The sequence below is a fragment of the Phaenicophaeus curvirostris genome, chromosome 2 (assembly GCF_032191515.1).
Source record: "Phaenicophaeus curvirostris isolate KB17595 chromosome 2, BPBGC_Pcur_1.0, whole genome shotgun sequence".
Classification (NCBI taxonomy): domain Eukaryota; kingdom Metazoa; phylum Chordata; class Aves; order Cuculiformes; family Cuculidae; genus Phaenicophaeus; species Phaenicophaeus curvirostris.
The window spans coordinates 66,984,645-67,007,603 of NC_091393.1; the positions used below are offsets into that span (position 1 = coordinate 66,984,645).

General features: G+C 42.0%; 1 protein-coding gene across 5 annotated transcripts in view; it reads right to left on the reverse strand.

Moving 5' to 3' along the window:
* The window catches only part of ARID4B (AT-rich interaction domain 4B), a 91,548-nt gene extending 68,982 nt beyond the window's left edge, over window positions 1-22,566 (reverse strand). For 4 of the 5 annotated variants that reach the window (XM_069852336.1, XM_069852338.1, XM_069852335.1 and 1 more), the window contains exons 1-2: window positions 22,306-22,363; window positions 20,422-20,483 (exon numbers count right to left, since the gene is read on the reverse strand). In XM_069852336.1, the coding sequence (XP_069708437.1) occupies window positions 20,422-20,427 (6 nt within the window). In that variant the 5' untranslated portion in view covers window positions 20,428-20,483; window positions 22,306-22,363. Of the gene's footprint in view, window positions 1-20,421; window positions 20,484-22,305 lie in introns of all 5 variants that reach the window. The other variant, XM_069852339.1, reaches the window with a different exon arrangement.
* Window positions 22,567-22,959: the final 393 nt, after the last annotated feature.

The window sequence follows — 22,959 nt, forward strand, 5'->3', positions numbered from 1 at the left end:
CAGTCCCCTAGAAGATCTACTGCAAGTCCATGACACGAACAACTTGAAGGGAAATGGAATGCCTGAACAAGTCCTAGATGCTTGCAGATAGGTCCTGGGCTGACCATCCAACAGATTCTACCCTACTTTGTAAAGCACTCTTACTTGACTAATTCTATTTCTGCCTGACCAACGTACAGAGTATCCTGTGCCACACACCTGCAGATTCATAATACAAAGCAGATTTCTGAAGTGCTCTCACTTGTACTGATAAGTATCACGAACACCTGCAGGTTAGCTAGCTACAATCCTTCACTGGATTTGGCCTACAGTGTCAGACACAAGTGCTCTTTCATTGTATAGGAAAGAAGCAATATTGCAAGATTCTTTAATCATGGAGTCTAGAGCATTAAAAAAATCCCATGGCTTCGGGATGAACAGAGATTTTAGGTGGAAGAAAGGAAGTTAATATTCTCTGTAACTAGTTACTTGAAGAGATCATAAGGGATGAAATAAGTATTCCATCTCTTTGAGGCTTTAAATCAACAGTCTTACTAAACACATATTTAAAGGAATGATCAAGCAAAATTTGAAGCAGTAGTTCAGACTAAGCCTAATCTGCTGTAGGCATTCACACTCAGATTCTAAATTAACACAGAAGTCCCACAACTAAAACAAAATATTGTGATAGAGGCAGCTACAGAACAGGAGAGACTTTGGAAGGGTCATCTTTTGTTTTTCAAGATTCTGTCAATTACCTCATATATTAAATAGCCAATCAAAGTGATCAGGAAACAACTCTGTGCTTTTTCAGCAAAAGAAGTACCAGCTTTACTACTTTTGGTATGTGCTGATGTATGTCAAAACTCATTCTTCCACCCCCAGGAAGGCACTTGTGTGATGTCTCAGACAGGAAGCATGCACATAGCTTCATCTCTGGTTAGAGCTCAATTTACTTATCATAACACTAATTTTAAAAATACACTGTACACAACTTCGCTCAGCAACAATCTGTTCAATTCTTTAGTTTTAAAAGCTCAACTGTTGCAGCCAGTCCTCACTTCCTCTCAATAAATTATCTAGGCCAAAGCTGCCTGCCTTGTCCTCATATTCATTGCTCTGAAATCCTGCAATCTTGTGGCTATTACAGCTGTGGTTTTTTTAGCCTCAAAGGCATCCCATTATAATGGATTAGAATTTCATAATGCGTTTTTCTTAGTACTTACAAAAAAACTGGTAACGTAGCTTGTAGTTAATACAGTTGCTTATTAGATTTCTGAAATGGCAATATTCATAATGCTTTATCTGTTAAAAGGAACAGATGGAATAGGCCCTTTAGTTAAATTCAGGAGGGGAAGAAAAAATGGGGGCTATTTAAAGAAAAAGGACTCTGATTTAACTGAGAAATGGCTAACATACACAGTTTCTGTTCTTGTCACAACACAAAATACACAACTACTTGTATAAGAATCAAAATATGAATTTGTCTTGTGTAGAACTTTATCCACTGACAAAATAAATAACAAAAAGCAAATAATCCCAACAGTCCCGAATTCCACAGAACCAACAGGAAACTTCTAAAAACTTAAGTGCTTTAAGACTGAACTGATACAAAAATAAGTATTTGGCTTCCTTATGCTATAAATCTATTCCAACAGAACTGTTCTGAATGCAAGTAACATTAATTTGCTTATTTGTTCCTGGTAACTTTGAATGATAATCAGGATGCAGTCTTGATCATTATGCAAAGTTAGAAAACCAGTCTAGTAAAAATAGTTGAACCAATTCAGTCCTTTAAAAAGAAAGTCACAAATGCTAGGATAAATATTCTGCTCTCTCAGTCTACCCGCAGAAAACAAAAAAAATTAGACATCAAAAATAAAAAACAAATAAAACGGCTGTGAATAGTCCGAGCTGGTGACAGACACTACCTACCACAACATCAGTTCTTCATTTCTGAAACTCGGGGTGGGAGTGGTGTGTGTTTGCTGATGTAGGATCACTACCAACAGTCAGAGAGGTAGTATATTCTCTTGTATTTCTTTTGAGTTAAATTAACAACTCATGAACTTAAAAGAAGGCAGCATTCACCCTCCAACCTCAGATCTACGTGAATAAGGACTCCCTCTATCCATCCTCCCTTTTGCATCAGTTGATCAAAGGCTAAAGTGATTCAACTCAACAACTCACAAATTGCTATTTGTTTCTGTTACTTTTGTTAAACTAGTTTTCTTTCACTTTAATGAGTTGAATCATCTTACTTGAAGATCACACACTAGAGTTAACAAAGGAGAAGAGGAAAAATCAATGGGTAAACTGGCAGTCTGCCTCTAAATACTTGAAGTAGCACATAGTAATCACTCTTTAGAATTTGCAAGGTTCTTGCAAAAAATACAGAAATTTCAAGAACTAGAAAATATTATTCTGCTTGTCTCCCCCATTTCACGTGTGTATGCAATAGCATTTGCTTTATTTATTTTTTAATTGAACACTCTACATTTCTAACTCGTGTTTGTTTGAGCTTTTTTAGTTTCTAAAAATTAAAAGAAAACCCTAGCTAGATAAGGAAGATTACGTTTACCACGGTACTTGATTTAAGGGGTTTTTTTTAGTTACAAGATAATCAAACTAACTGTCTCTTCTTCAAATGATCCTCTAAACAGGGTTTTATCCCTGAATGCAAGTCAGAAATCTAGTTGTCTAACAGTTTTCAGTCCAACATCTCCACTAAATCCCTGAAATGGCTTTAAACTGGGTGAAAGCACTTCAGTACTGGAGTATAGGCAAGGTGAAACACAACTTTGTATTTGAAGTGTAATCTGCTTGGATAGCACTCAAAAAACAGTTTATGTTAAGCTTTCCATCCACTGTGCATTATTTGCAAACAAAGCAGCTTTTCCAGTGAAATATTTTTTTTTCAGGTGAAAAAAATATTGATTAACCGAGCATTCTCCAGGAATAGTTGGAATAACAATTTTTATAGGAAGCTAGTAGAGCGCCATTACTACTACACTACAGAACCAAACTAAATAGGGGATTTTATTTATCTGGTTTTGTGAAATGGCATGTCCCATCTTAAACTAATTTCAAGATGATTTTTTTTTAATTTCAGAATTTCAATTTATAAACGGGATCAGTCCTGTCAAAAATAACAATATGTTTTGTTTAACATTCCAAGAAGTGTGATATTTGATGAATGGATTACAGAGAACTTGTACCAAGATGACGACCTAGTGTTGAGACAGTGTTTAAAAGGCATTCAAGAAGCAGAGATCTACAGTAGAACTAGAAAAAAACAAACCTCTCCAGAACCATGCAGCTAGACAAGCAAAATTCCTCAGAACAAGTCACTGCCTTGCACAGGGAAGAGTAAACCTTAACTCCATTCAGTTTAACAACAATGGCAGACACTAAAGCACACAGGATCCAGAAAACCTGAGTTTCAGCTTACACCCATAATGCCAAAGAGATCAAAATATGAGAAAACATTCTTTCAGGAGTCTCAAGAGGTTTGTGTGGATTTAACGGGGTGGAGGGGATGGACACAGGACAGGACGCCCATTAGCATTTTCTGACACAGCACATGCATTCAAAGACACACTACAGTTACAGGAAATACAGCTATGCAGACTTTCTCCCACCTTCCCAAAGCCTGACATTGCTATTAAAAACGTATCAAATAAAGGGAGGCTAAACAGCACTACAAAGATAATTTCAGTCAACTACACATCTTGCATCTGGCTTCTTCTGGAAGACTCAGACTTAGTGGAGACATGGGTATCTAATTCCCATTTCAGATATTAAATCGAAAGTATACAGCACAAAGATCAGGAAAAACTCTATTCTCGCCACCAAATTGCCTTTTGCTTTTCTCCTGTTTTTCCAAACAACTTGTTTTCATCTCAGGCAAAGTGTAAGGCTCACATTCTCTGAGATCCAAACACAAGTAACAGAACCTGAAGATGCACTTCAGAATACTCAAATCGGGCTCTGCTTCACTTTCCAGTGACTTGCTTCACAGAACTGTCCTCAAATTTCTGCAATGGCTTCAGCAGATTTAGCATACACAGACCAGCTGCCTTTCTTTTGTGCTAGCTCAGTGCCAGCAATAACTTTTAAGATTCTTATTTTGCAAACCAGCCAAACTCAAACATTTTTTATTTGTTTTGGGTTTTGGAAGATCTTTAAATTCACCTAGACCACAGAATCACAGAATAGCTTGGGTTGGAAGGAACCTTAAAAGATCATCTTGCTCCAACCCCCTGCCATGGGCAGGGACACCTCCCACCAGACCAGGCTGCCCAAGGCCCCATCCAACCTGGCCTTGAACAGCTCCAGGGATGGGGCAGCCACAGCTTCCCTGGGCAACCTGTGCCAGGGCCTCACCACCCTCATGGTGAAGAAATTCTTCCTTATGTCTAGTCTAAATCTGACCCTTTCCAATTTACAGCCATTCTCCCTCGCCCTATCACTACAAGTCTTTTTAAACAGTCCCTCCCCAGCTTCCCTGTAGGCCCCTTTCAGGTACTGGAAGGTCACTGTAAGGTCTCCTTAGAGCCTTCTCTTCTCCGGGTTGAACAAGCCCAACTCTCTCAGCTTGTCCTCATATGGGAGGTGCTCCAGCCCTCTGATCATGTTTGTAGCCCTCCTCTGGACCTGTTCCAACAGTTCCATATCCTTGTCATGTTGAGGATTCCAGAACTGGACACAGTACTCCAGATGAGGTCTCACAAGAGAGGAATCACCTCCTTCCTCCTGCTGGCCACACTTCCTTTGATGCAGCCCAGGACATGGTTGGCCTTCTGGGCTGCAAGCGCACATTGCCAGCTCATGTCAAGCTTCTCATCACTGAGGACCCCCTAGTCCTTCTCCACAGGGCTGCTCTCAATCACATCAACCCCCCCCATCCTGCATTGAAGCCACACATTGCCCTGACCCAGGTGTAGGATCTTGCACTTAGCCTTGTTGAAACTCATGAGGTTCTCACAGGCACACTTCTCCAGATCCCTCTGGATGACATCCCATCCTTACAGTGTGCCAACAGCACTGGTCCCAGTATGGAACCCTGAGAGACGCCACTTATCACACGTCTCCATCTGGACATCGAGCCGTTGACCCCCTCCTCTCTGAATAAGACCATCCAACTGATTTCTTATCCACCAAACAGTCCACCCACCAAATCCATATATCTCCAGTTTAGAGAAGGATGTTGTGGGGAACAGAGTCAAAGGCTTTACGGAAGGCTAGATAGATCACATCCATTGATTTACCTGTGTCCACTGCTGCGGTTACCCCATCATAGAAGGCTACTAAGATGGTCATACAGGACTTGCCCTTGGTGAAGCTGTGCTGGCTGCCATTAATCACCTCCATGCCCTCCATGTGCTTTAGCATGGCTTCCAGGAGGATCTGTTCCACGATCTTCCCAGGCACAGAGGTGAGGCTGACAGGTCAGTAGTTCCCAGGGTCATCTTTTCAACCCTTTTTAAAATGGGCCCAACGTTACCCTTCCTCCAGTCACCAGAGACGTCTCCTGATTGCCATGACTTTTCAAATATCATGGAGAGTAGCTTGGCAACCACATTGGCCAAATCCCTCAGGACTCTGGGATGCATCTCATCAGGTCCCACACACTTACATACGTTCAGGTTCCTCATGTGGTCACAAACTCGATCCTCCTCTGCAGTAGGAGGGGGTTTACTCCCCCTGGTCACCATCTTGCTGTTCCATGACCCAAGAGGGAATGAAGAGAGCGACTGTCAGTGAAGACTGAGGCAAAATTTGAGTACCTCAGCCTTCTCCTCATCTGTGGACACGAGGTCACCATTTTCATCCATCAGTGGGGGTACATTCTCTTTAACCCTCCTTTTCTGACTGACTTACCTGTAAAGCCCTTCCTGTTGGTCTTCACTTCCCTTGACAAGTTCAGCTCCAGCTGCACCTCAGGCTTTTTGATCCCATCCCTACACAACTGGACAGTGTCCCAATACACATCCCAGGTTCCCTGTCCCTGCTTGCACTGCCTGTGCAGTTCCCTCTTGCTCTTCAGTCTGACCAGCAGGTCTCGACTCAGCCATGCGGGTCTCTTCCCTCTCCTGCCTGATTTCCTACATCTGGGGACTGAGCGCTCTTGTGCTTTATGGAAAGCATGCTTAAATATTTGCCAGCTCTGTTCTGCTCCCTTGTCCCCAAGGACTGTGTCCCCGGGGGTCCTATTGAGTAACTCCTTGAAGAGCTGGAAGTCTGCTTTCCCAAAATTCAGGGTCCTGACTATACTCCTCACCTGTCCCATATCCCTCTGGGCCTTGAACTCCACCAGAGCTTGGTGATCACTGCAGTCCAAACCGATGAGCTCACTTGTATTGGTGACCATCAGATCCAGTATTGCATCCCCGCAGGTGGGGGTCTCTATTAGCTGGATTAAGAAATTCTCCTCAATGCACTCCTGGATCGCCTACAGCTTGCCGGGCTACTTTGCCAGCATATGTCAGGTTGGTTGAAGTCCCCCAGCAAGATGAGAGCTTGTAAGCGTGAAGCCTCCAGTAGCTGAAGAGAGAAGGCTTCATCGGTTGGCTCTCCTTGATCAAATGGTCTGTAGTATAAACCAACCACAAGGTTCCTTTTGCTGCCTTGGTCTTTTATTCTGACCCACAAGCTTTCAAGTTTGCGGCTACTCTTCAATGACAGCTCTTCACACTCTATCCCCTTTCGGAGATAAAGGGCAATGCCTCCACCCCTCCTTCCCAGTCTGTCCCTTCTGAACAGCCTGTAGCCATCAACAGCCACACTCCAGTCATGGTATTCGTCCCACCAAGTTTCAGTGATACACATTAATTTCTAGACTTTTTCATAGGTTTTAGTGTAAGCAAATCCTTATTTGGAATATTCTGGCAGGTCCTCCTTCATTGTCTAAATTAGCCTTTTGTTCCCAGTCAGTAACATGCCATTCTTTACTCTCTACAGAAAAATGTTACACAAGAGCTAACAAAATACGTCTCATTGGGATAAAACAACTAATACAATAAGAGGGCAATATTCTGGTTTAAAAATAGTTAGCCCTTATACTTAGCTTTCCTGGAATTTTCTATGTCATAATTATGCATTTGAAATAGCTAATATAGCAAATAAAACTGGAGTGAAAGGTAAGCTAGCCAACAACCCAAACCTTTTAAAGAACTGCAGGTAATTTCTAGATATTAAAATACATACATATGTATTTGGGGTGTGTGTATATAAATAAATGCCACGCTGACCATAAACTTCGGAAAGTAGAGATTAGAGCTATTATGCTTTATAGGTATATCTATACAGGTGTCTTTGCAATGTATTTGGCATGGTACATTCTAGGCATATTTTACAGCATCCTGCTGATTATCCTTTCCAGTGCTTTTTCCCTTTACACTTAGCAAATACTGATTTTTCTCTCTAAGAGTCCTATAAAGATGATTCTTTTTTTCAAACAAACAAATAATTTAATATGACAGTCATTAAGATACAAATAGGGTAGAATAACTATACACATGCAAAATATCAGTAGTGTGTTAGGCTTAATGCAGCAGAGGCTATATTTTTATGATGTCTAGATATAGTCTTATCATCCTTGAACTGCCTGTAAGTCCCACTACAAATAACTAGGTATCTGCATGTTACAGCTTTCAAAACAGTCAAATAATTCTTCACTTTCCTCCCCCAGTAAAAAAGGCGAAGGAAAAAAAGCCATAGGCATTTAAGGTACCTACTATCATGCATGCAAAGAAAGAGGGGAGTATACATGTAAATAAACATAACGACAAAAGAAGTTGCATTAAACATTTGTTTTCAAAACTTTTCAATGTACTGGTTTTCTCGCACAATTCCAGTGGAGCTATGGGCCCCTGAATAACAAACAGAGCTATGAACAACAAGCTTCTTAGTTGTATCTTCAGATCTCCTTAGAAGCAGGCTACAGAACCCACAGCACCTGCAGATCACTGGTTCAAACACACCCCATTAAAGACACTCAGAAGTCAGGCACAAGCAAGGCTAAACAGAAGTATTAGCATGACTACAGACAGAGTTGCACTATACAGAAGCATCCACGCAGCACTGAAACAGATTCAAATTAAGTTTAGTCTGCCACTACTATAAAATGGTTGGTTAAGACTAGAGAAAGCTCCCAGTCAAGGAGAGCAGACAGTAAATTGGTTAAGACTGTAGCTATATAACCCACATAACCAATTATCTGAGCTTGGCAGACAAAAGAAAGAACATTATTTACTGTTACATCTACTCATGTTTTCTTACCAGCACTTATTGGGTCACTGTTGGCATACGATTTCTACATCCTCACAGAACACAGGTGCCTTAACTAAGCTACAGACTGGACAGCTAGGGCAGCACAGAAATTAGTACAGTAAGTTAGCTGAAAAAATCTGTGGTAAATTGTAGCTCATGCTGAGCTTTGTACTCTGACAAGCAGACTACTTCCGTATTGGCACTGGTATGCGCACAACACCGCATTGTAAACATTGCAAGAGAAACTGCAAGTAAGTGAACCTGAAGTCATCCCAACAGAAATCCTAATGCTTCTTTCCCAAATCGCAGGATTAGGCAACTCGTACTTCAAATGAACTTCTTGTTGAACTACTATGGGTTATGTTAATGTTAAAGAGCCTTGCTGAATATTCTCTTGAATAAATGTTTTTCCCAATAATGTAATCTTCTGCCAGAAAAAATACAATTATTTTTTTACAATGCATTTTTCTTTCAGACAGACAGCTCCTCAAACTGTTAGGTAAATTGTAACTCCTTTCCCTACCTCCTAAGTTGTGAAAAGCCATACAACTTCTTTGCATATCCCACTTTTCCCAGATAAACAGAAAGAAATGGTCAGGACTGTGTCTTCTGAAGGATCATACAATTTTACATGAGTGAAAAAAAAATTCATGACTGAAATCTTAAGTCCATCACGCGGGGGGAGGAGGGAGAGGAAGGCGCGGGGTTCCCCTCATAAGAACTACATTGTTCCTTTAAGAATATCCTTCTACAAGCTAGTCTTTACAAGTTTGCTAACTTGCAGGAACACAATTCACAACTCGTTGAGATCTAACAAATAAGCCCACATACAAACTCCACTCCCATCTCAACGCATTTTCCAAGAATACTACTGACCGAATATTCCTACGTGGCCAGCAGCAAGGGTATTACAAGAAGAGTGATCACTTCCCTTTTTGTCTCTCTCCATAACAGCATTTGTCTGCAACAGTTCTCATCTACAGAAATGTAGGAGTTCAGTATTTAAACTTGATGTTCATGAAAGGAGGTTTTGGGGAAGAAGTTCATATAATCAACATGGAAGTTATCCAAAGCGGAGATGTAATCTTTTCCTGTTCAGCTAAGTTCTACTATTTCAAAACCCTTTCAAGAATTTTCCATCAGAAAATACCCGTAGCAATACAATCATTAAAAGTAACACAGATATTAAGAAAAGAGAAATGACCAGTTGAGTAAGAGTTTAAGAGAAGATTTGTCAAGTTTGTCAAGTGCTGCATAACTATGAATAGTTTTAACATATTTTACATGCATGTGACACACAGTAAAAATGCCACTGTAGTACCATAGGGAATAAGAATAATATACAAGCGGCTAGCATTCAGCTAGGTGACCTTTCCAAAGTTTGGAAATTAAAAGATCTAAACTGCATGTTTCATATCTTTTATCCAATTTACCTACCCAGAATGCCTCAGTTTCTTTGGCTACTCATTGCTGCACCTGTTTCCAAAACATCTTCAGCTGGCTGTGACTAATGGCAGCCATTTCCAGGGAGTGGCTATTTAAGGAAAGAACATTGCTCTGATTCAACAAAACTCTTCAGCACATCAGAGAGTAAAATTTTTGAAGTTGCATGGGTGATACAAAACTCTGTTCACTGCTTCAAGTGTGCTGAAGCTATTTTTAAAGCCAGGTTTTTTCTTAAAAGTCTTTAAGCCTCTTTCACTAAAACTTTCATTTATTTAGCCTTTTTTCAAAAAGTAATATTTAGGATTACTAAAGTGAAAGAGAAAAATTCTACCCAAGTTTTACTTGACAGACTTCTGTATGTCAATCTCACTGTTACCACCTGAAACCTCATTCCATTCTCAAAAGTTCAACAAGGTGCTTCCCAACAGGTCTTTGGTACCCAGGACAACACAGCATTTTTACAGTGCCTATTAATTAAATATCAGTGTCTCCGTCAAATAAGCAGGTTGCAGTATCAACTGTATATGTCAATGAAATCCAAATTAATTACAGTTTTATGATCAACATTTTTTCCCTAACCTTAAGATAACCGAAGAGACATTCTGAAATACACAGCTTGAAGAATAATCCTATTCCTCCAATAACTGCTGTGTGACTGCTCAGCACGCTGTAAGATTTGCTTTTACAGAAATATTGTGCATCACCACTGCTAGGAGCAGAATACCCAGCTACAAAGTTCACACTGGCCCTTATAAGCAACTGATGTGCACCCACACGCTTGTTTGTGTACTTGGCTGGAATGTTGTTTCAGTGGACACAAAAGCCCTATTAAGAGAAACTGCCAGACAAATGAAAAGATGTTGCAGTTCGTTTAAGACTAAGGAGTTTTCTTGTAAACACAAGGTAGTCCCATTTGCAGATGGCATTCAAGTATTGCGGTGCTATTTTTTAATTCATAAGCTTAATTCTGAGCACGCATAGTAAGGCTATCCAGCTACACAATACGATTGCAAAGTTCTGGAACTTATCTGGATACTTCTGGAATCAAGAACATGAAGTTTACCATTTTCTCTCCTTATTTATCTCCTATAAAAATCATAAAAACTTATTTGCTTCCTCAAAATTCCAACTAAGTAAATATAATATACATAACTAGAGAAACATGATCAGGCCAACTTAAGTTTCGTGAACAATTTTTATTCCACATAATAGATGCTATGTTTGATATTCACTGTGAGACCATTATTAAGATTTTACTACACCGTTTCAGATGTTCAATTAAGTGCTGTTGCACAACAAGTTATTCCAGTCAGAAACAGGTAGGATTGTTCTCTATTTTAATGCAAAATAGAGTAAGAATAATGTTTCTGAGCTGAAATCAGTGCAACTGAAGAGATACAAATAAGAATATTCCACTCCTTTAAAGCTGACCTACCACCACTTGAGTTGCTATCTAGATGCTACCAATGCTATGTAAATTACCAGTGAAAAAGTCTGTCACAGGAGGACATACATCTGTGTCTCTATCATTGATACACTATCATGCTGTCACTGAGATGCTTTTTGTTACTATGTAGAATGCCACAAAAGCAACTTATTCACTTTACGTGCCTCTAAAAACCAGAATCACACTACACTATTACTTGTAAATATTTACTCTGTACTTTCCAAGAAAAGACAATGTACAAATTAAGAGATTTATTTCAATATAGTGAAATACCTTTAACTTAGCAATCTAAATAGTTTGGCTACCAACAGGCAAAGTACACTGAAATCGGAATATTAGCTCAACAGCCACAGAATTACCAACAAAGAAAAACTGAATTATTGCAGACAGACATCTAAATACACATACTATTACTTCCTGCAACTTAGTATTATATTATTCCACAGAACATAGTTCAAACAGCAGCCTCAGCAGCCCAGTTCCAAAATGGATCAAGAACAGTAGAATCTATTAGAAATGCAGCTCTTCCCAGGTTCCAGCCTGTGTATCCAATACTGTCCATCATCAAGGGACATTCATCTTGATTTTTAGGAATGTAAAAGCTGCACTAGTAGTCTGCAAGTAAATGAATGTCTTTTACATCATCCAACATCAGAGGAAAACAGGCAAGAAATTTCCAGAAAGACAACAAAAAAAACCCGTGCAGTTACCCAAATCATGTTTTACAAGTAAATGTACATGGACTTAAAACTTCTGGAAGAACACCTCTGAATAAATCTGTATTCACAAAGTGCAAATGACTTCACTTGAATCATTGTCTTCATTTTTGTCTCTATTCCAGGTAGCAAGGTAATGGTACACAGCATACTCTAATTTTTAAACTATAGTGCAGTCTTACTTATGCTTAAGTACTCCGCTATCTCCCTTGATGCACATCTAGCATGAAAACCTTCTGAAGAAATTGAAGTGGAAATTTATACAATTTTTACTATGTTTTCAAAAATGCTTTTATAGTTTTGGAAGCACAAAGATTAATGATTATATATATTTCATTTCAGTTTTACAATTTAATTTGAGGTAACATTCATTTAATATTACAACAGCATCTATCTTTCAATAAGCAGTGCAGCAAAGGAAGTTAAAAATTGTAAACATACATTCCATTAGAAATTCCTGAATTCTGAAATGCTGGTATAACATGTACTCATTTCCAAAACATCTCAACCTCCTACTATTTCTCCCAGGAAAAGAAATTAGATTAAGTTAAGTGTCACAGCATTAAAAAAAAAGATTAAGCTAACATTCTTTCACTTATACACGCATACAGGATATTGGAAATTCTATCTTCCACCATTATAAATTATTTTAAAGCATTCTTTGTGACCTTAGGAGAACGTATTCTACATCTATCTTTAAGAAAACATGAAGGGGACGATTTTAAATGTACAAATAAGAGATTTAGCACATACAGTCTGCAGTTGAGAGGACAACAGAAAAGCTGAAGGAAAAACATTTTCACAGTGGATCAGGTTGCCCTGCCACAAATGGAACACTTCTTCAGATCAGAAGAGAACATGAAAAAACAAACAAACAAAAAATTACTCCCGACTACATTATTTATAACCAGCTGAAACCTTGCACCACATACAGTTGGTTATGAATTTTCCCAAAGTGAAATCCCACTTCCCTGTCCATAGGACAATGTAAACAATGAACAATAGTAAGTTAGAAGGGCATCTGAGACGGGAAAAAGGAAAGGTTCCCAGACAAAACCTCAATAAGAAACACAGTTCTTGGAGGGGAAAGTAACAAATGTCGTCCACATTTTTGCATTAATTTCCTAATAATTAGCAGAGAGTACAGTACACCTTACCCTACCATCTCCAACTGGCATGACTCCTGACTGTCACCAAGTCTCCAGTATCTGTCCATAAATATAAGGGCCTTCTCAACATAGGAAGAATTAAAAGCTTGACTTCTGTTTCCTTCAATTTCCCTATTGAAGTAAGTGATGTCATTTCTTCCCAAATTATCATCTCTGACTGTTTTGATTTGGAGTAAATGTAGCACAATCGCTTAATTCTTCCATCCAATGGAAAAAATACCTATTGTCAGAATGCATCAACACACTAATAGTTACATGAAGATTACAAACTTTACAGGATAGGAATTATATCCTTTACAGGATAAAGAATATTTGTAAGTATTTTTCTGCAGAAAACTATAATACCAACTGTTTATCTAGTTTGGAGGGAAAAAGACATCATTATTATTACTACTACTATTATTATTATTATTATTGATATTCTTTCCAAGTATTGAATAAGAACTTGGAGGAAGTGAGGGAAGCAAAGCTTATGTCGGTCTCCCTAAAAAATACATGAATATTTTTTTTTGTGCCTAATACCATCTCTTCTATCTCCATCTTTTGAATTTGAAATCAATGTTTATCACACCAAAAGTAAGTTTTATTTGTCACCTTCAAGGTCTATCATCAATTCCATTTAACCTCTTCACTCAACACCACCTAGAAGACATGGATTTCAAAGCTATGCAAAAATAAGGTGTTCTAGATAGCAAGCAAGCTTAGAAAAAACCCTATGATAATTTCAAACGTAGACAGTTTACAGAATATTCAGCCTAATAACTGCAAACTGCTAACTTGGCAGAGGGATGGGGAAGAAAGTGTGTTCACAAGTGGCTTAAACCAAACTAAAGCCTTGCTTTCCCCTCCTTCCAATGGTAGGGATCAGCCAGTTCAGGGACTGGCTGCAACCAAGGAGGATATACATCTGATTATTGTTGAGTAATTTCAGTTTGATTCAGTGCACCCTGGGATCACACAAACAGACTGCTGGTACAAAAGACAAGAATAAACATCCAGGAGTGAAACAAGTGGACAGGACTGCATTCTTCCATGACCATACAAGCTTAATGAGACAGACTACCTACGAAACCAAATCCTTTCCTGTAGGTTGTTGGGGCACAAACCAATAGATTGAAAAATCAACAGCAAGCTCTTCTGCCCAAGAACAGTGCTATTCACCAGTTAGTCCAGGCTGGGCTATATGCTGTGCAACACTTGGCTTCAATGACAACTGATGAATGTTCCAGCCAGTGTACCCCTTAAGGTGTTATGCTGATGTCATCATCCAGAACTACGTAATTTGGGAGTTCTGGATGCTTAGAGATCTTTTCTGTGGCGTATTGACCATGCTCTTCACTCCAGAGCATGTACAAGCTCAAAGACAACAGCAATGGGATCAAGTAGCTGCAGGTTAACTAGACACGACTACTGCTTTTGCTCACATTTCAGAAAGTGCCTTCTCATAGTTAGGAACTATAATGTTTCTGCTTAGCTCATAAGAAAAATCTTCATAGCGCTTTCCCACAGGTTCAGGAAACCCCAAAATGGTACTCCACATTCAATTAATTAATATACATGTTCACTCAGGAAGTCACTGTCACACAGTGGTCACACATAATGCACGAGGGTCCCCTCAGCCCTGGATTACTACAGGTAACTCAGCAACACCTGCCACCACCCAGCTCTGACAGTCTCCCGCAGCTGCCTTTCCAGAGCTTGCTTGCAAATACTTCCTGTTAAAACAGGTCATGACTACTTTATGTGCTGCCTTCCAAGCTAAAAAAAAAAACCACAGACAATAGCACTTTATTGAATTTCTTCCCTGGTTCAAACTAATCTTCGGAGGGAAAACAGATGTCAAGTATAGAGTACCAAAGTGGCTTGCCATCTTTTCCATACTCCGATCTCCTGACTTATCCTCTCATCTGGTCACCTTATATTAATTAAAAAAAAAAGAACAAAATAAAAACACAACCACCCAGATTCATGATCTCCCAACAAAACCTTTTAAAATGATTATTCTAACACTTATTAAATCACTAATATTTGGTTTATGCATAGAGCTAAACAATTTTCTTAGCTCCCTAGAGGCCTTTTGAAATCTTCTAGAAGTCTTCAAAAACCCATTCCATGCATACACAACAGTGAGTGGTAGTAAGCACAGTAACCGGAATACGCTGGAAGTGCTAAATAGCAAAGGCAGAAAAGAAGTATTTGTTACTGAAGCATGTCAGCTACAATACAAGCCCTGACTTACCAACATTTCTCGACTGTGACCTAAATCATATTTAAGGCAAAACCAGTTCAATATCCGTATTTATTCTAGCTTCCACATTTCTCTAAAAACAGCTTTAGTGCCTATTATAGTAAATAGAACAGCAGAGAGCCTACTACTGCATTTCACAACAGGTTAATCACTTTCAAGTAAGTACGAACTGATAAATAATCCATCATTTGGATGGCTCTGTATCACACTAGGGTGCCAAGTAAATTGAAGCTCTAGGTTTTTCTATCAGATTTGTTACCTTTTTCAAACAAGGAAATCTCCAACTCCCTTTATTTTTAGCCTTCATCATATTATAAAAGTATATATTTTTAAAGAAAACGTGTGTATTTGCAGGAGATAACAAAAAATTTGAAACTAATTTGCAACAACAGTATAATTCCCATCTTTCTTGAAGTTAAACCCTTCTTTCCAGTTTACATGGCCAGTGAATCGTTCAGATTAAGTATTTGACAGGGACTGTAAAGCTTAGTACCCCAAACCCTTGCATTTTGTTTAAAGATTTCTCAAATACAATGCAGAATTTCTTTGAAAACAGACACAATGTGTATCAGTATGCTTCTGCACTGCATGCATACAATACTTGTTTCAGATTACAAAGTGACCTGAATAACCATCTCAAAGCATTCTAGTGCAGACACGCATATTCATTACTCCATCTACTAACATTTTTCTTTGGCATTATCCTGATTCAAGAGTCTTGCTGCTGTGAGAGAATTGATCAAAAACTCCTTCACCAGCCTTGAAAACAATACAAGCAACATAACTTTTGTACTTGCTCATCATTTATTACAACTTTAGTGTCCTCAGTCTAACACAGCCTTTTTTCCACTAGGTGGTCTAATTAACTTAGAGTCCTTATCAACACACGTAACTACCAAATAGTCACATACTAAACATGTAGATTTAAGTTCAAGACTTGCAGATTGTTTAGCCACTGTAAAACATACTAAGATTGGCACTTTGAAAGTGCAAATAACCAATTTCAAAATAACATACATTATTCCAACACAACTTCTAATTGCTTGGTGCAAGTCGTGTTTGTTTTCCTTTCTACATAATTATGCAATCACGAGGAAGTCCATAACTGCCTCTGATCGCTTGTTCACACTGGAGCATCAGGACAGAATTTAAGAAAATAATTTTTCATAATTAAAAAACAAATTATAGGGGAAAACCACCTCTTAAGACTTACTAGCTGCTCAACCTCCAGCACAAAAACTACTCTGATAGTACTCTTCCTTTATAAATCTCCATTTCTGCTGTAATTAAAATAGTTAACCAGAAAGTGAAAGGTCACTACATTCCATGACTGGTTTCCAGCCTGCATAAAAGCAATAGAGCTTTTAGCTGACTTGCGCTTAAAGTTGGAAATTAGGGACTGAAAAGTTTACTAGATATTTCACTTTTGTTCTCTGCTATACAGAGAATACAAGCAACAGACTGACCAGTTTTAAAGGAGAGCAGTTGGAGCATCAGTGGGCACTGGTGATCTCCGTGGACAGCTAAAGAGGTCGCTAGGAAGAACTACTGAAACCAAAATGCAAATTCAGGATGAGAGAAAACCAGAACAGAAATCCACCACACACATCCTGCCTTAACTTGTGCCTTGAGCAAGCCAATATCTACAATCATTAAATGTCTCATATTTTACAGAATGAAAAACATTATCATGCAAATGGCATCAGAACTTTTAAACAATCATTTCAGATCACTTAATTCATAGTGCATTGCTCTAGCTTCTGGGATATCCACTATTTTTATCTCCAGTCAGCAGTGAACTTCTTAACTATGGTGGGTATGTTACCTTCGTTCACATATTTCAACATCAAGCAAGTGCCATAGTACATATTAAAAATCTAAGGAGCATTTACAATAGTTCTTAGTAACAATCATTGGTGAAACCAAGCTTGTGTTTCTTTATTTAAAAGCATAGATTCTGCTTTCCTCGAATTTATTTCCTGACTTTGGGGAAAAATAAAAACAAATTATAACGATGTTTTTATATATACTGCTACCTACTTAGTAGGTAGTAATTTGATGGCACACAATTAGTTTTTAAATAATCAAACAAATTCTACAGGCTTCCGAAGAACATTTAATGCAAGAAGACCTTATGCAGAAGGTGCCCAAGTTAAACAAAAAAACCCCAGCTTCGTTACAACATACACATCATCCTAGCCATTATCTGTACAACTGTATTAACTACTGTCAGAGGTCATTCAACATAGGAAAAGCCTGATCCAGAAGAACATCACAGTAATGAGCTCAACTACATCAAGACTTGAATACTTCTTGTAAGACGTATTTCAAGATATTTCAAGATTGGTTTCAAGAGGTCTTTGCAGTCCATGGGAGGACTACTTAATAGGCTAAGGGAACTAGTTTATACAAAGGACTTTATTTACTTGGATTAAGTTGGGTTATTGCAGGGAGAACAATTATGCCAACAGCTTTGAAGGCAAGTAATTTCTTAGCAGGCAGAAATCTCTCTTGTCTCTGAGGGTTCCCAAATGCAAGAGCATTTGCAAGAGACTGACAGCTTTCTATCAATAAAATTTGATGCTGTTCCTAAATATACCTCACTGTGTTTAACAAAGAATGATAAACATTCTGTCCATACTATATAGATGGGAAAAACAAGTCAGTAAAGCTAAATGACTTGTTGAAGTTCACCCAAGGAGACACAAACACACCAACAAGGAATCTAGCTTTAATACTCTGCACTGAAACACACAACCTTCTGCACATAGAAGAATGACCAATGCATAAATCAAAACAGAGGCTTCACTCGTGCAGTTAGCAGCAAGTCTGCAGTCATCAGACTCAAAGTAAGACTAGGCCTTACAACATTAAATCCTCTACATGCTGAAACGTCCTTGAGGCATACTCTTTCAATAACTTACAAATTAAATGCATGCAAATATTCCATAATATTTAAACAGTATCTTGATCAGTATGATAGTCAATGTTACTTTGTGGTGATACCAAGAGAATGCTACTGTTTTTCTTAAGCGCTGTCCCTTACTTCTTTTTATTGGACTAACTTGTATCCTTGTAAGCTTAAAAAATAAATTACAAACTTAGGTGGGACAGAAAGACTGATGCACTGTACTAGTCCCAAAATCTTTAAAAAAAAATAAAGTCTTGATTAGACTGTTGAATCTTATAAATTTTGTTTGAGCTACAATTCTGTTAAGTTTCACTGTAATAACTAAAGCTTCAATGTAATGACTTAGAGATTAACCTCACATAACATTACAGGGCATGGTAAATAAAGCACTTGGAGTTATCGCAAGTTTATATATATATATATACATATATATAAGCATAAGACTACACACAATTACAAACTCAACATTTTAAACACTCTGGCAGAATCAATCTACATTTAAAAAAATAAAGAAAAATACAACAGTAGCTAAACTTTATTCAAGAATAAGTAAGCTGATAGATTTTTTTTAAAATATAGTTCTATTAACAGGTATCTGTGTTTGCTACTTCAAATTCAAGCATTTGTTAAACATTCAATTCAGTCTGAAGTGGGTCTCTATCATTTTTTCACAGAACACTTTGCACTCCTCTTGTGATCCGACCTCCTCATCTTCCCAACTGTCTATCTACACACAGTTATACAGCTCTCTAACCACAGTGTCTGAACCTAATCTCTATGGTAACTGTAAGATTTGTTTACATGGAAAGAGAGTATTAGAAAGCATGTAAATTTAGCTGTCATTTAAATAAGTGTTCTTCCGTTGGGAAAGAAAGAGCCCTGTACTGCCTCCTATTTCCCTTGCTTCCATCTCCTGCATCCCCACCAGGCAACAAGCCATGAAAGCTCTGTAACACACCACTTTCAACAGCCTGTTGTTGTAAATTTATATATAGTTGACTTTTAATGGGAAAGACGTCTGCAGTATTTCAGATCTTAATACTTATTAAAAAAAGACCATAGGGAGGGCAATAAAAACATGATTTTTTTAAAAGATACTGTCATTAAGTCACCAAAGTGAAAAAAAAACCAACAAAAAACACCTGCCAAACACTTAAGAGCTATACAAAAAGACTTAGTTTGCTGCTCAGCAACTCAGATCAATCTAGAAATTAAAACAGTCACCATCATTTACCAGTTCCTGCAGTAAATACAGCACTAGGTACACGTTTTACATAATACTCATTTACAGATAGTCAGCACAACTCTGATAGGGAGAGAACTCATATACAGACTGCGCTTTTGTATTAATAAATACCAAAGAGACAATGGTTGACAGGTTTGTAATAGCTATTTTTTTCTACATCGTTTTGAAATGAGATGTATTTCAGCCCAGCAGGACCAGGAGATGAATTACATGAGGTTCATGGTAACATAAACAGCACTTTGAGCAAGACATCATCAGCAAAGAGGTAAAAAAAAGTCTAACAAATGCAGTTAAAAACTACTTTCAAGTACCCAGATCTTTGCCATACACAAAAGAAATCGTTCTATTCCATTGATGCTATTTTTTTCTAGAAGACTTGCATAATATTTTGCAAAGAAATAGCCTAGAAAGGCCTAAGAGAAGAGAAGTGAGGGACGATGAGGTACACGGATACTACACAGCACTGAGAAAAAAAACGGAACCTGTTTGAAAATCTTTCTGCACCTCAGAGCAACGATTGCACTGCAGGGAAGCTCTTACACGCACCCTCCCCGACGGTATCGAGATTATTCATCCAACAAAAGTCTTAACGAGTAGAAAAGTAAGTAAATCTACCCTCCGTTGAAGTAAACACGGTCGCAGAGGCAGCGTTTCCCTCCCCCCCACCCCGGCAAGGTTACTTTCTCGAGCAGGGCGACCGTCCCCGCTCCTCCATGAGCCGAGCTCAGCCCAGGCAGCCATGTCCTCATTCTCCCACAAACAATGTTTCTGAAGGAGAACAACCCCGGCTCGGCGAACTCGGGTTTCCCCCTCCTCATCACGCTCCCCGCCAGCGCCAGGAATGAGCGAAGCAGCCCGGACCCGCACGGGGCTCGGGACGGACTGACGCATGGACGGACAGACAGACGCCGTTTCTTCACGCAGCACCCCCCTCCCTCTCTCTCTCCCTCCTCCTCCCTCCCGGGCACGCGAGCCAGCGTTTTACCTTCATGATGAGCTCAGGCTGCGGTAAAAGCCTCGCCGGGGGCTGAGCGGCCGAGGCCCGACCTGGAATCGAAAACAAAGCGCTGAGGGGCGCGGGTCGGGGGCGCGGGGCCGGGCCCCCAACTCCCCCCCGGGGCGCCCCCCGCCTCCCCCGCCGCTCGCCGCCGCCATTTCTGCCAGAGGAGGAGAAACTTGCCACAACAGCCACCACCCCCGGGCCGGGGCCCTCCCGCCGGGAACAGGGAACCGGGGCCCAGAGCGGCACCCCGGCACACGCACACGGGACAGACCGACGCACAAACACAGGACAGAGAGACACACACAGGACAGACGGACAGGCGCACACACACAGGACAGGCAGACAGACGGACAGCGGCACACACAAGACAGACGGACGGGCGCACGCACACACAAGACAGACAGGCACACACAGAGACACAGATAGGACAGACAGGCACACAGAGACACACACAGGACAGACAGACAGGCACACAGAGACACAGATAGGACAGACAGACAGGCACACACACATAGAGACACACACAGGACAGACAGACAGGCACACACACATAGAGACACACACAGGACAGACAGACAGGCACACACACACAGAGACACACAGGACAGACAGACAGGCACACACAGAGACACAGATAGGACAGACAGGCACACAGAGACACACACAGGACAGACAGACAGGCACACACAGAGACACAGATAGGACAGACAGACAGGCACACAGAGACACAGACAGGCACACACACACACAGACACACACAGGACAGACAGACAGGCACACACAGAGACACACACAGGACAGACAGGCACACACACAGAGAAACACACACAGGACAGACAGACAGGCACACACAGAGACACACACAGAACAGACAGACAGACGAACACGCACACGCCCCCCCCCAACATACACACACAGAACCGCACGCAACCCCCGAACACGCACACCCTTTTGTAGGGGCTGCAGCTCCGGATGGCGGCGGCTCCTCCCTCCCTTCCCCCCCACCTCAAATAAAGGAAAGCGCTGACTCCGCGGCAGGAGTTTCACCAGCAACAGCCGCAACTCCCCGGCTCGGCGCAGCGGGGCCGGGCGGGGGGAGGGAGGGAGGCGGAGGGGAAGAAAAGGAAAAAGAAAAGAGGAGAGCGAGGACGGGGGGAGAGAGAGAGAGAGAGAGAAGGAGGAGGCGGGGAGAAAGGGGCCCGACCTGCTCGGCGGGGACAGGGAGAGCGGTGTGTGAGGAGGGGAAAAGCAAAGCGTGTGTGTGTGTCTGCTGGGGGGGCACAGAAAGCCTGTGTTTGTGTGCGTGTGAGGACACGGAAAAGGTCTGTGCGGGGGCACGGAGAGCGTGTGTGTCTGCGTGTAAGTGGGGGGGACACCGAGAGCGAGTGTGAGAGACATGGAGAATGTGTCTGGGTGAGTGGGGGGGACGCGGAGAGTGTGTCTGTCTCTGTGTACGTGAGGAGGGGAGCATGGAGAGCGTGTGTGCCCCTGCGTGAGCGTGTGTGAGACACGGGGAGCGAGTGTGCGTGTGACTGTGTAAGGTGGGGGGGAGAGCGTGTGTACGTGTGTGTGAGTGTGTGCCTGTGTGTGTGCGGGCGGAGCAGGCGGCTCCGTCCCCTCCCGGCCGAGGGGCTGAGAAGCCGCGGGTCCCTCCGCACGCAGGCGGCACCAGCCGCCCCCCTCTCCGGTCCCCCCCGCCGCCGGGTGTTCGACAGGAGGAGGCGGCGGAGGCTCGGCGAGTCCCGCCGCAGTCTCGCTACGAGGAGAAAAACAACCGCCCCCCTCCCCCCGCCGCGCCGCGCCCGGCCCCGCGCCGCCTCCCCGCCCGCCGCTCCCGGGGCTCCGCGCTCGCCTCGGCGCCGGTACCTTTGTTCCGCTGCGCCCGCCCGCCCGCTGCCGCCCCGGCCCGAGGCGGGGGGCAGGAAAGGGAGCGGGGCGAAGCCTCTTCGTCCTCGTCCTCCTCTTCCCGGCTCCGTGCGCTCCGCGCCGGCTCCGTACCTCGCTCAGCGCTCCGGTAGTGGCTCGGCCGTGCGGCGGCTCCGTGCGGCAGGGCCGATCCGTCCCGCGCGGACCCGACGGCGACGGCGGCGGCGGCTGTTCGGCTCGGAGCCGCTCGGTCCCCCTCCCCCTCCCGCACCGACCGACGGACGCGCCGGCCCCGCCCCGGCCCCGCCCCCCGCGCTGGGCCCCGGCCCGCAGCGCCCGCCCCCCCCCGGCCCCATTGGTCGCCGCGTCGGAAATACTGACATCATCCTTCTCCACTTTTATGGAAACTGAGACTCGGCGTCGCGGGGCCTCATGGGTGACGCTGTTCTCGCGGCCCCTCCCGGGCCACGGCTCGCGAAGCCGCCGGGGACGGCGGGCGGACTACATTTCCCAGAGGACTCCGCGCGCGGGCGCGGCGAGGGGGCGGGGCCTCGGCCGAGCGCTACCGAGCCGGGGGGGGGGGGTGGGGCCGGGCCGGCGCGTGCGCGGTGGGGCGCCGGTGGCGCATTTTCCCCCAGGAGGGGGAAGGTGGCG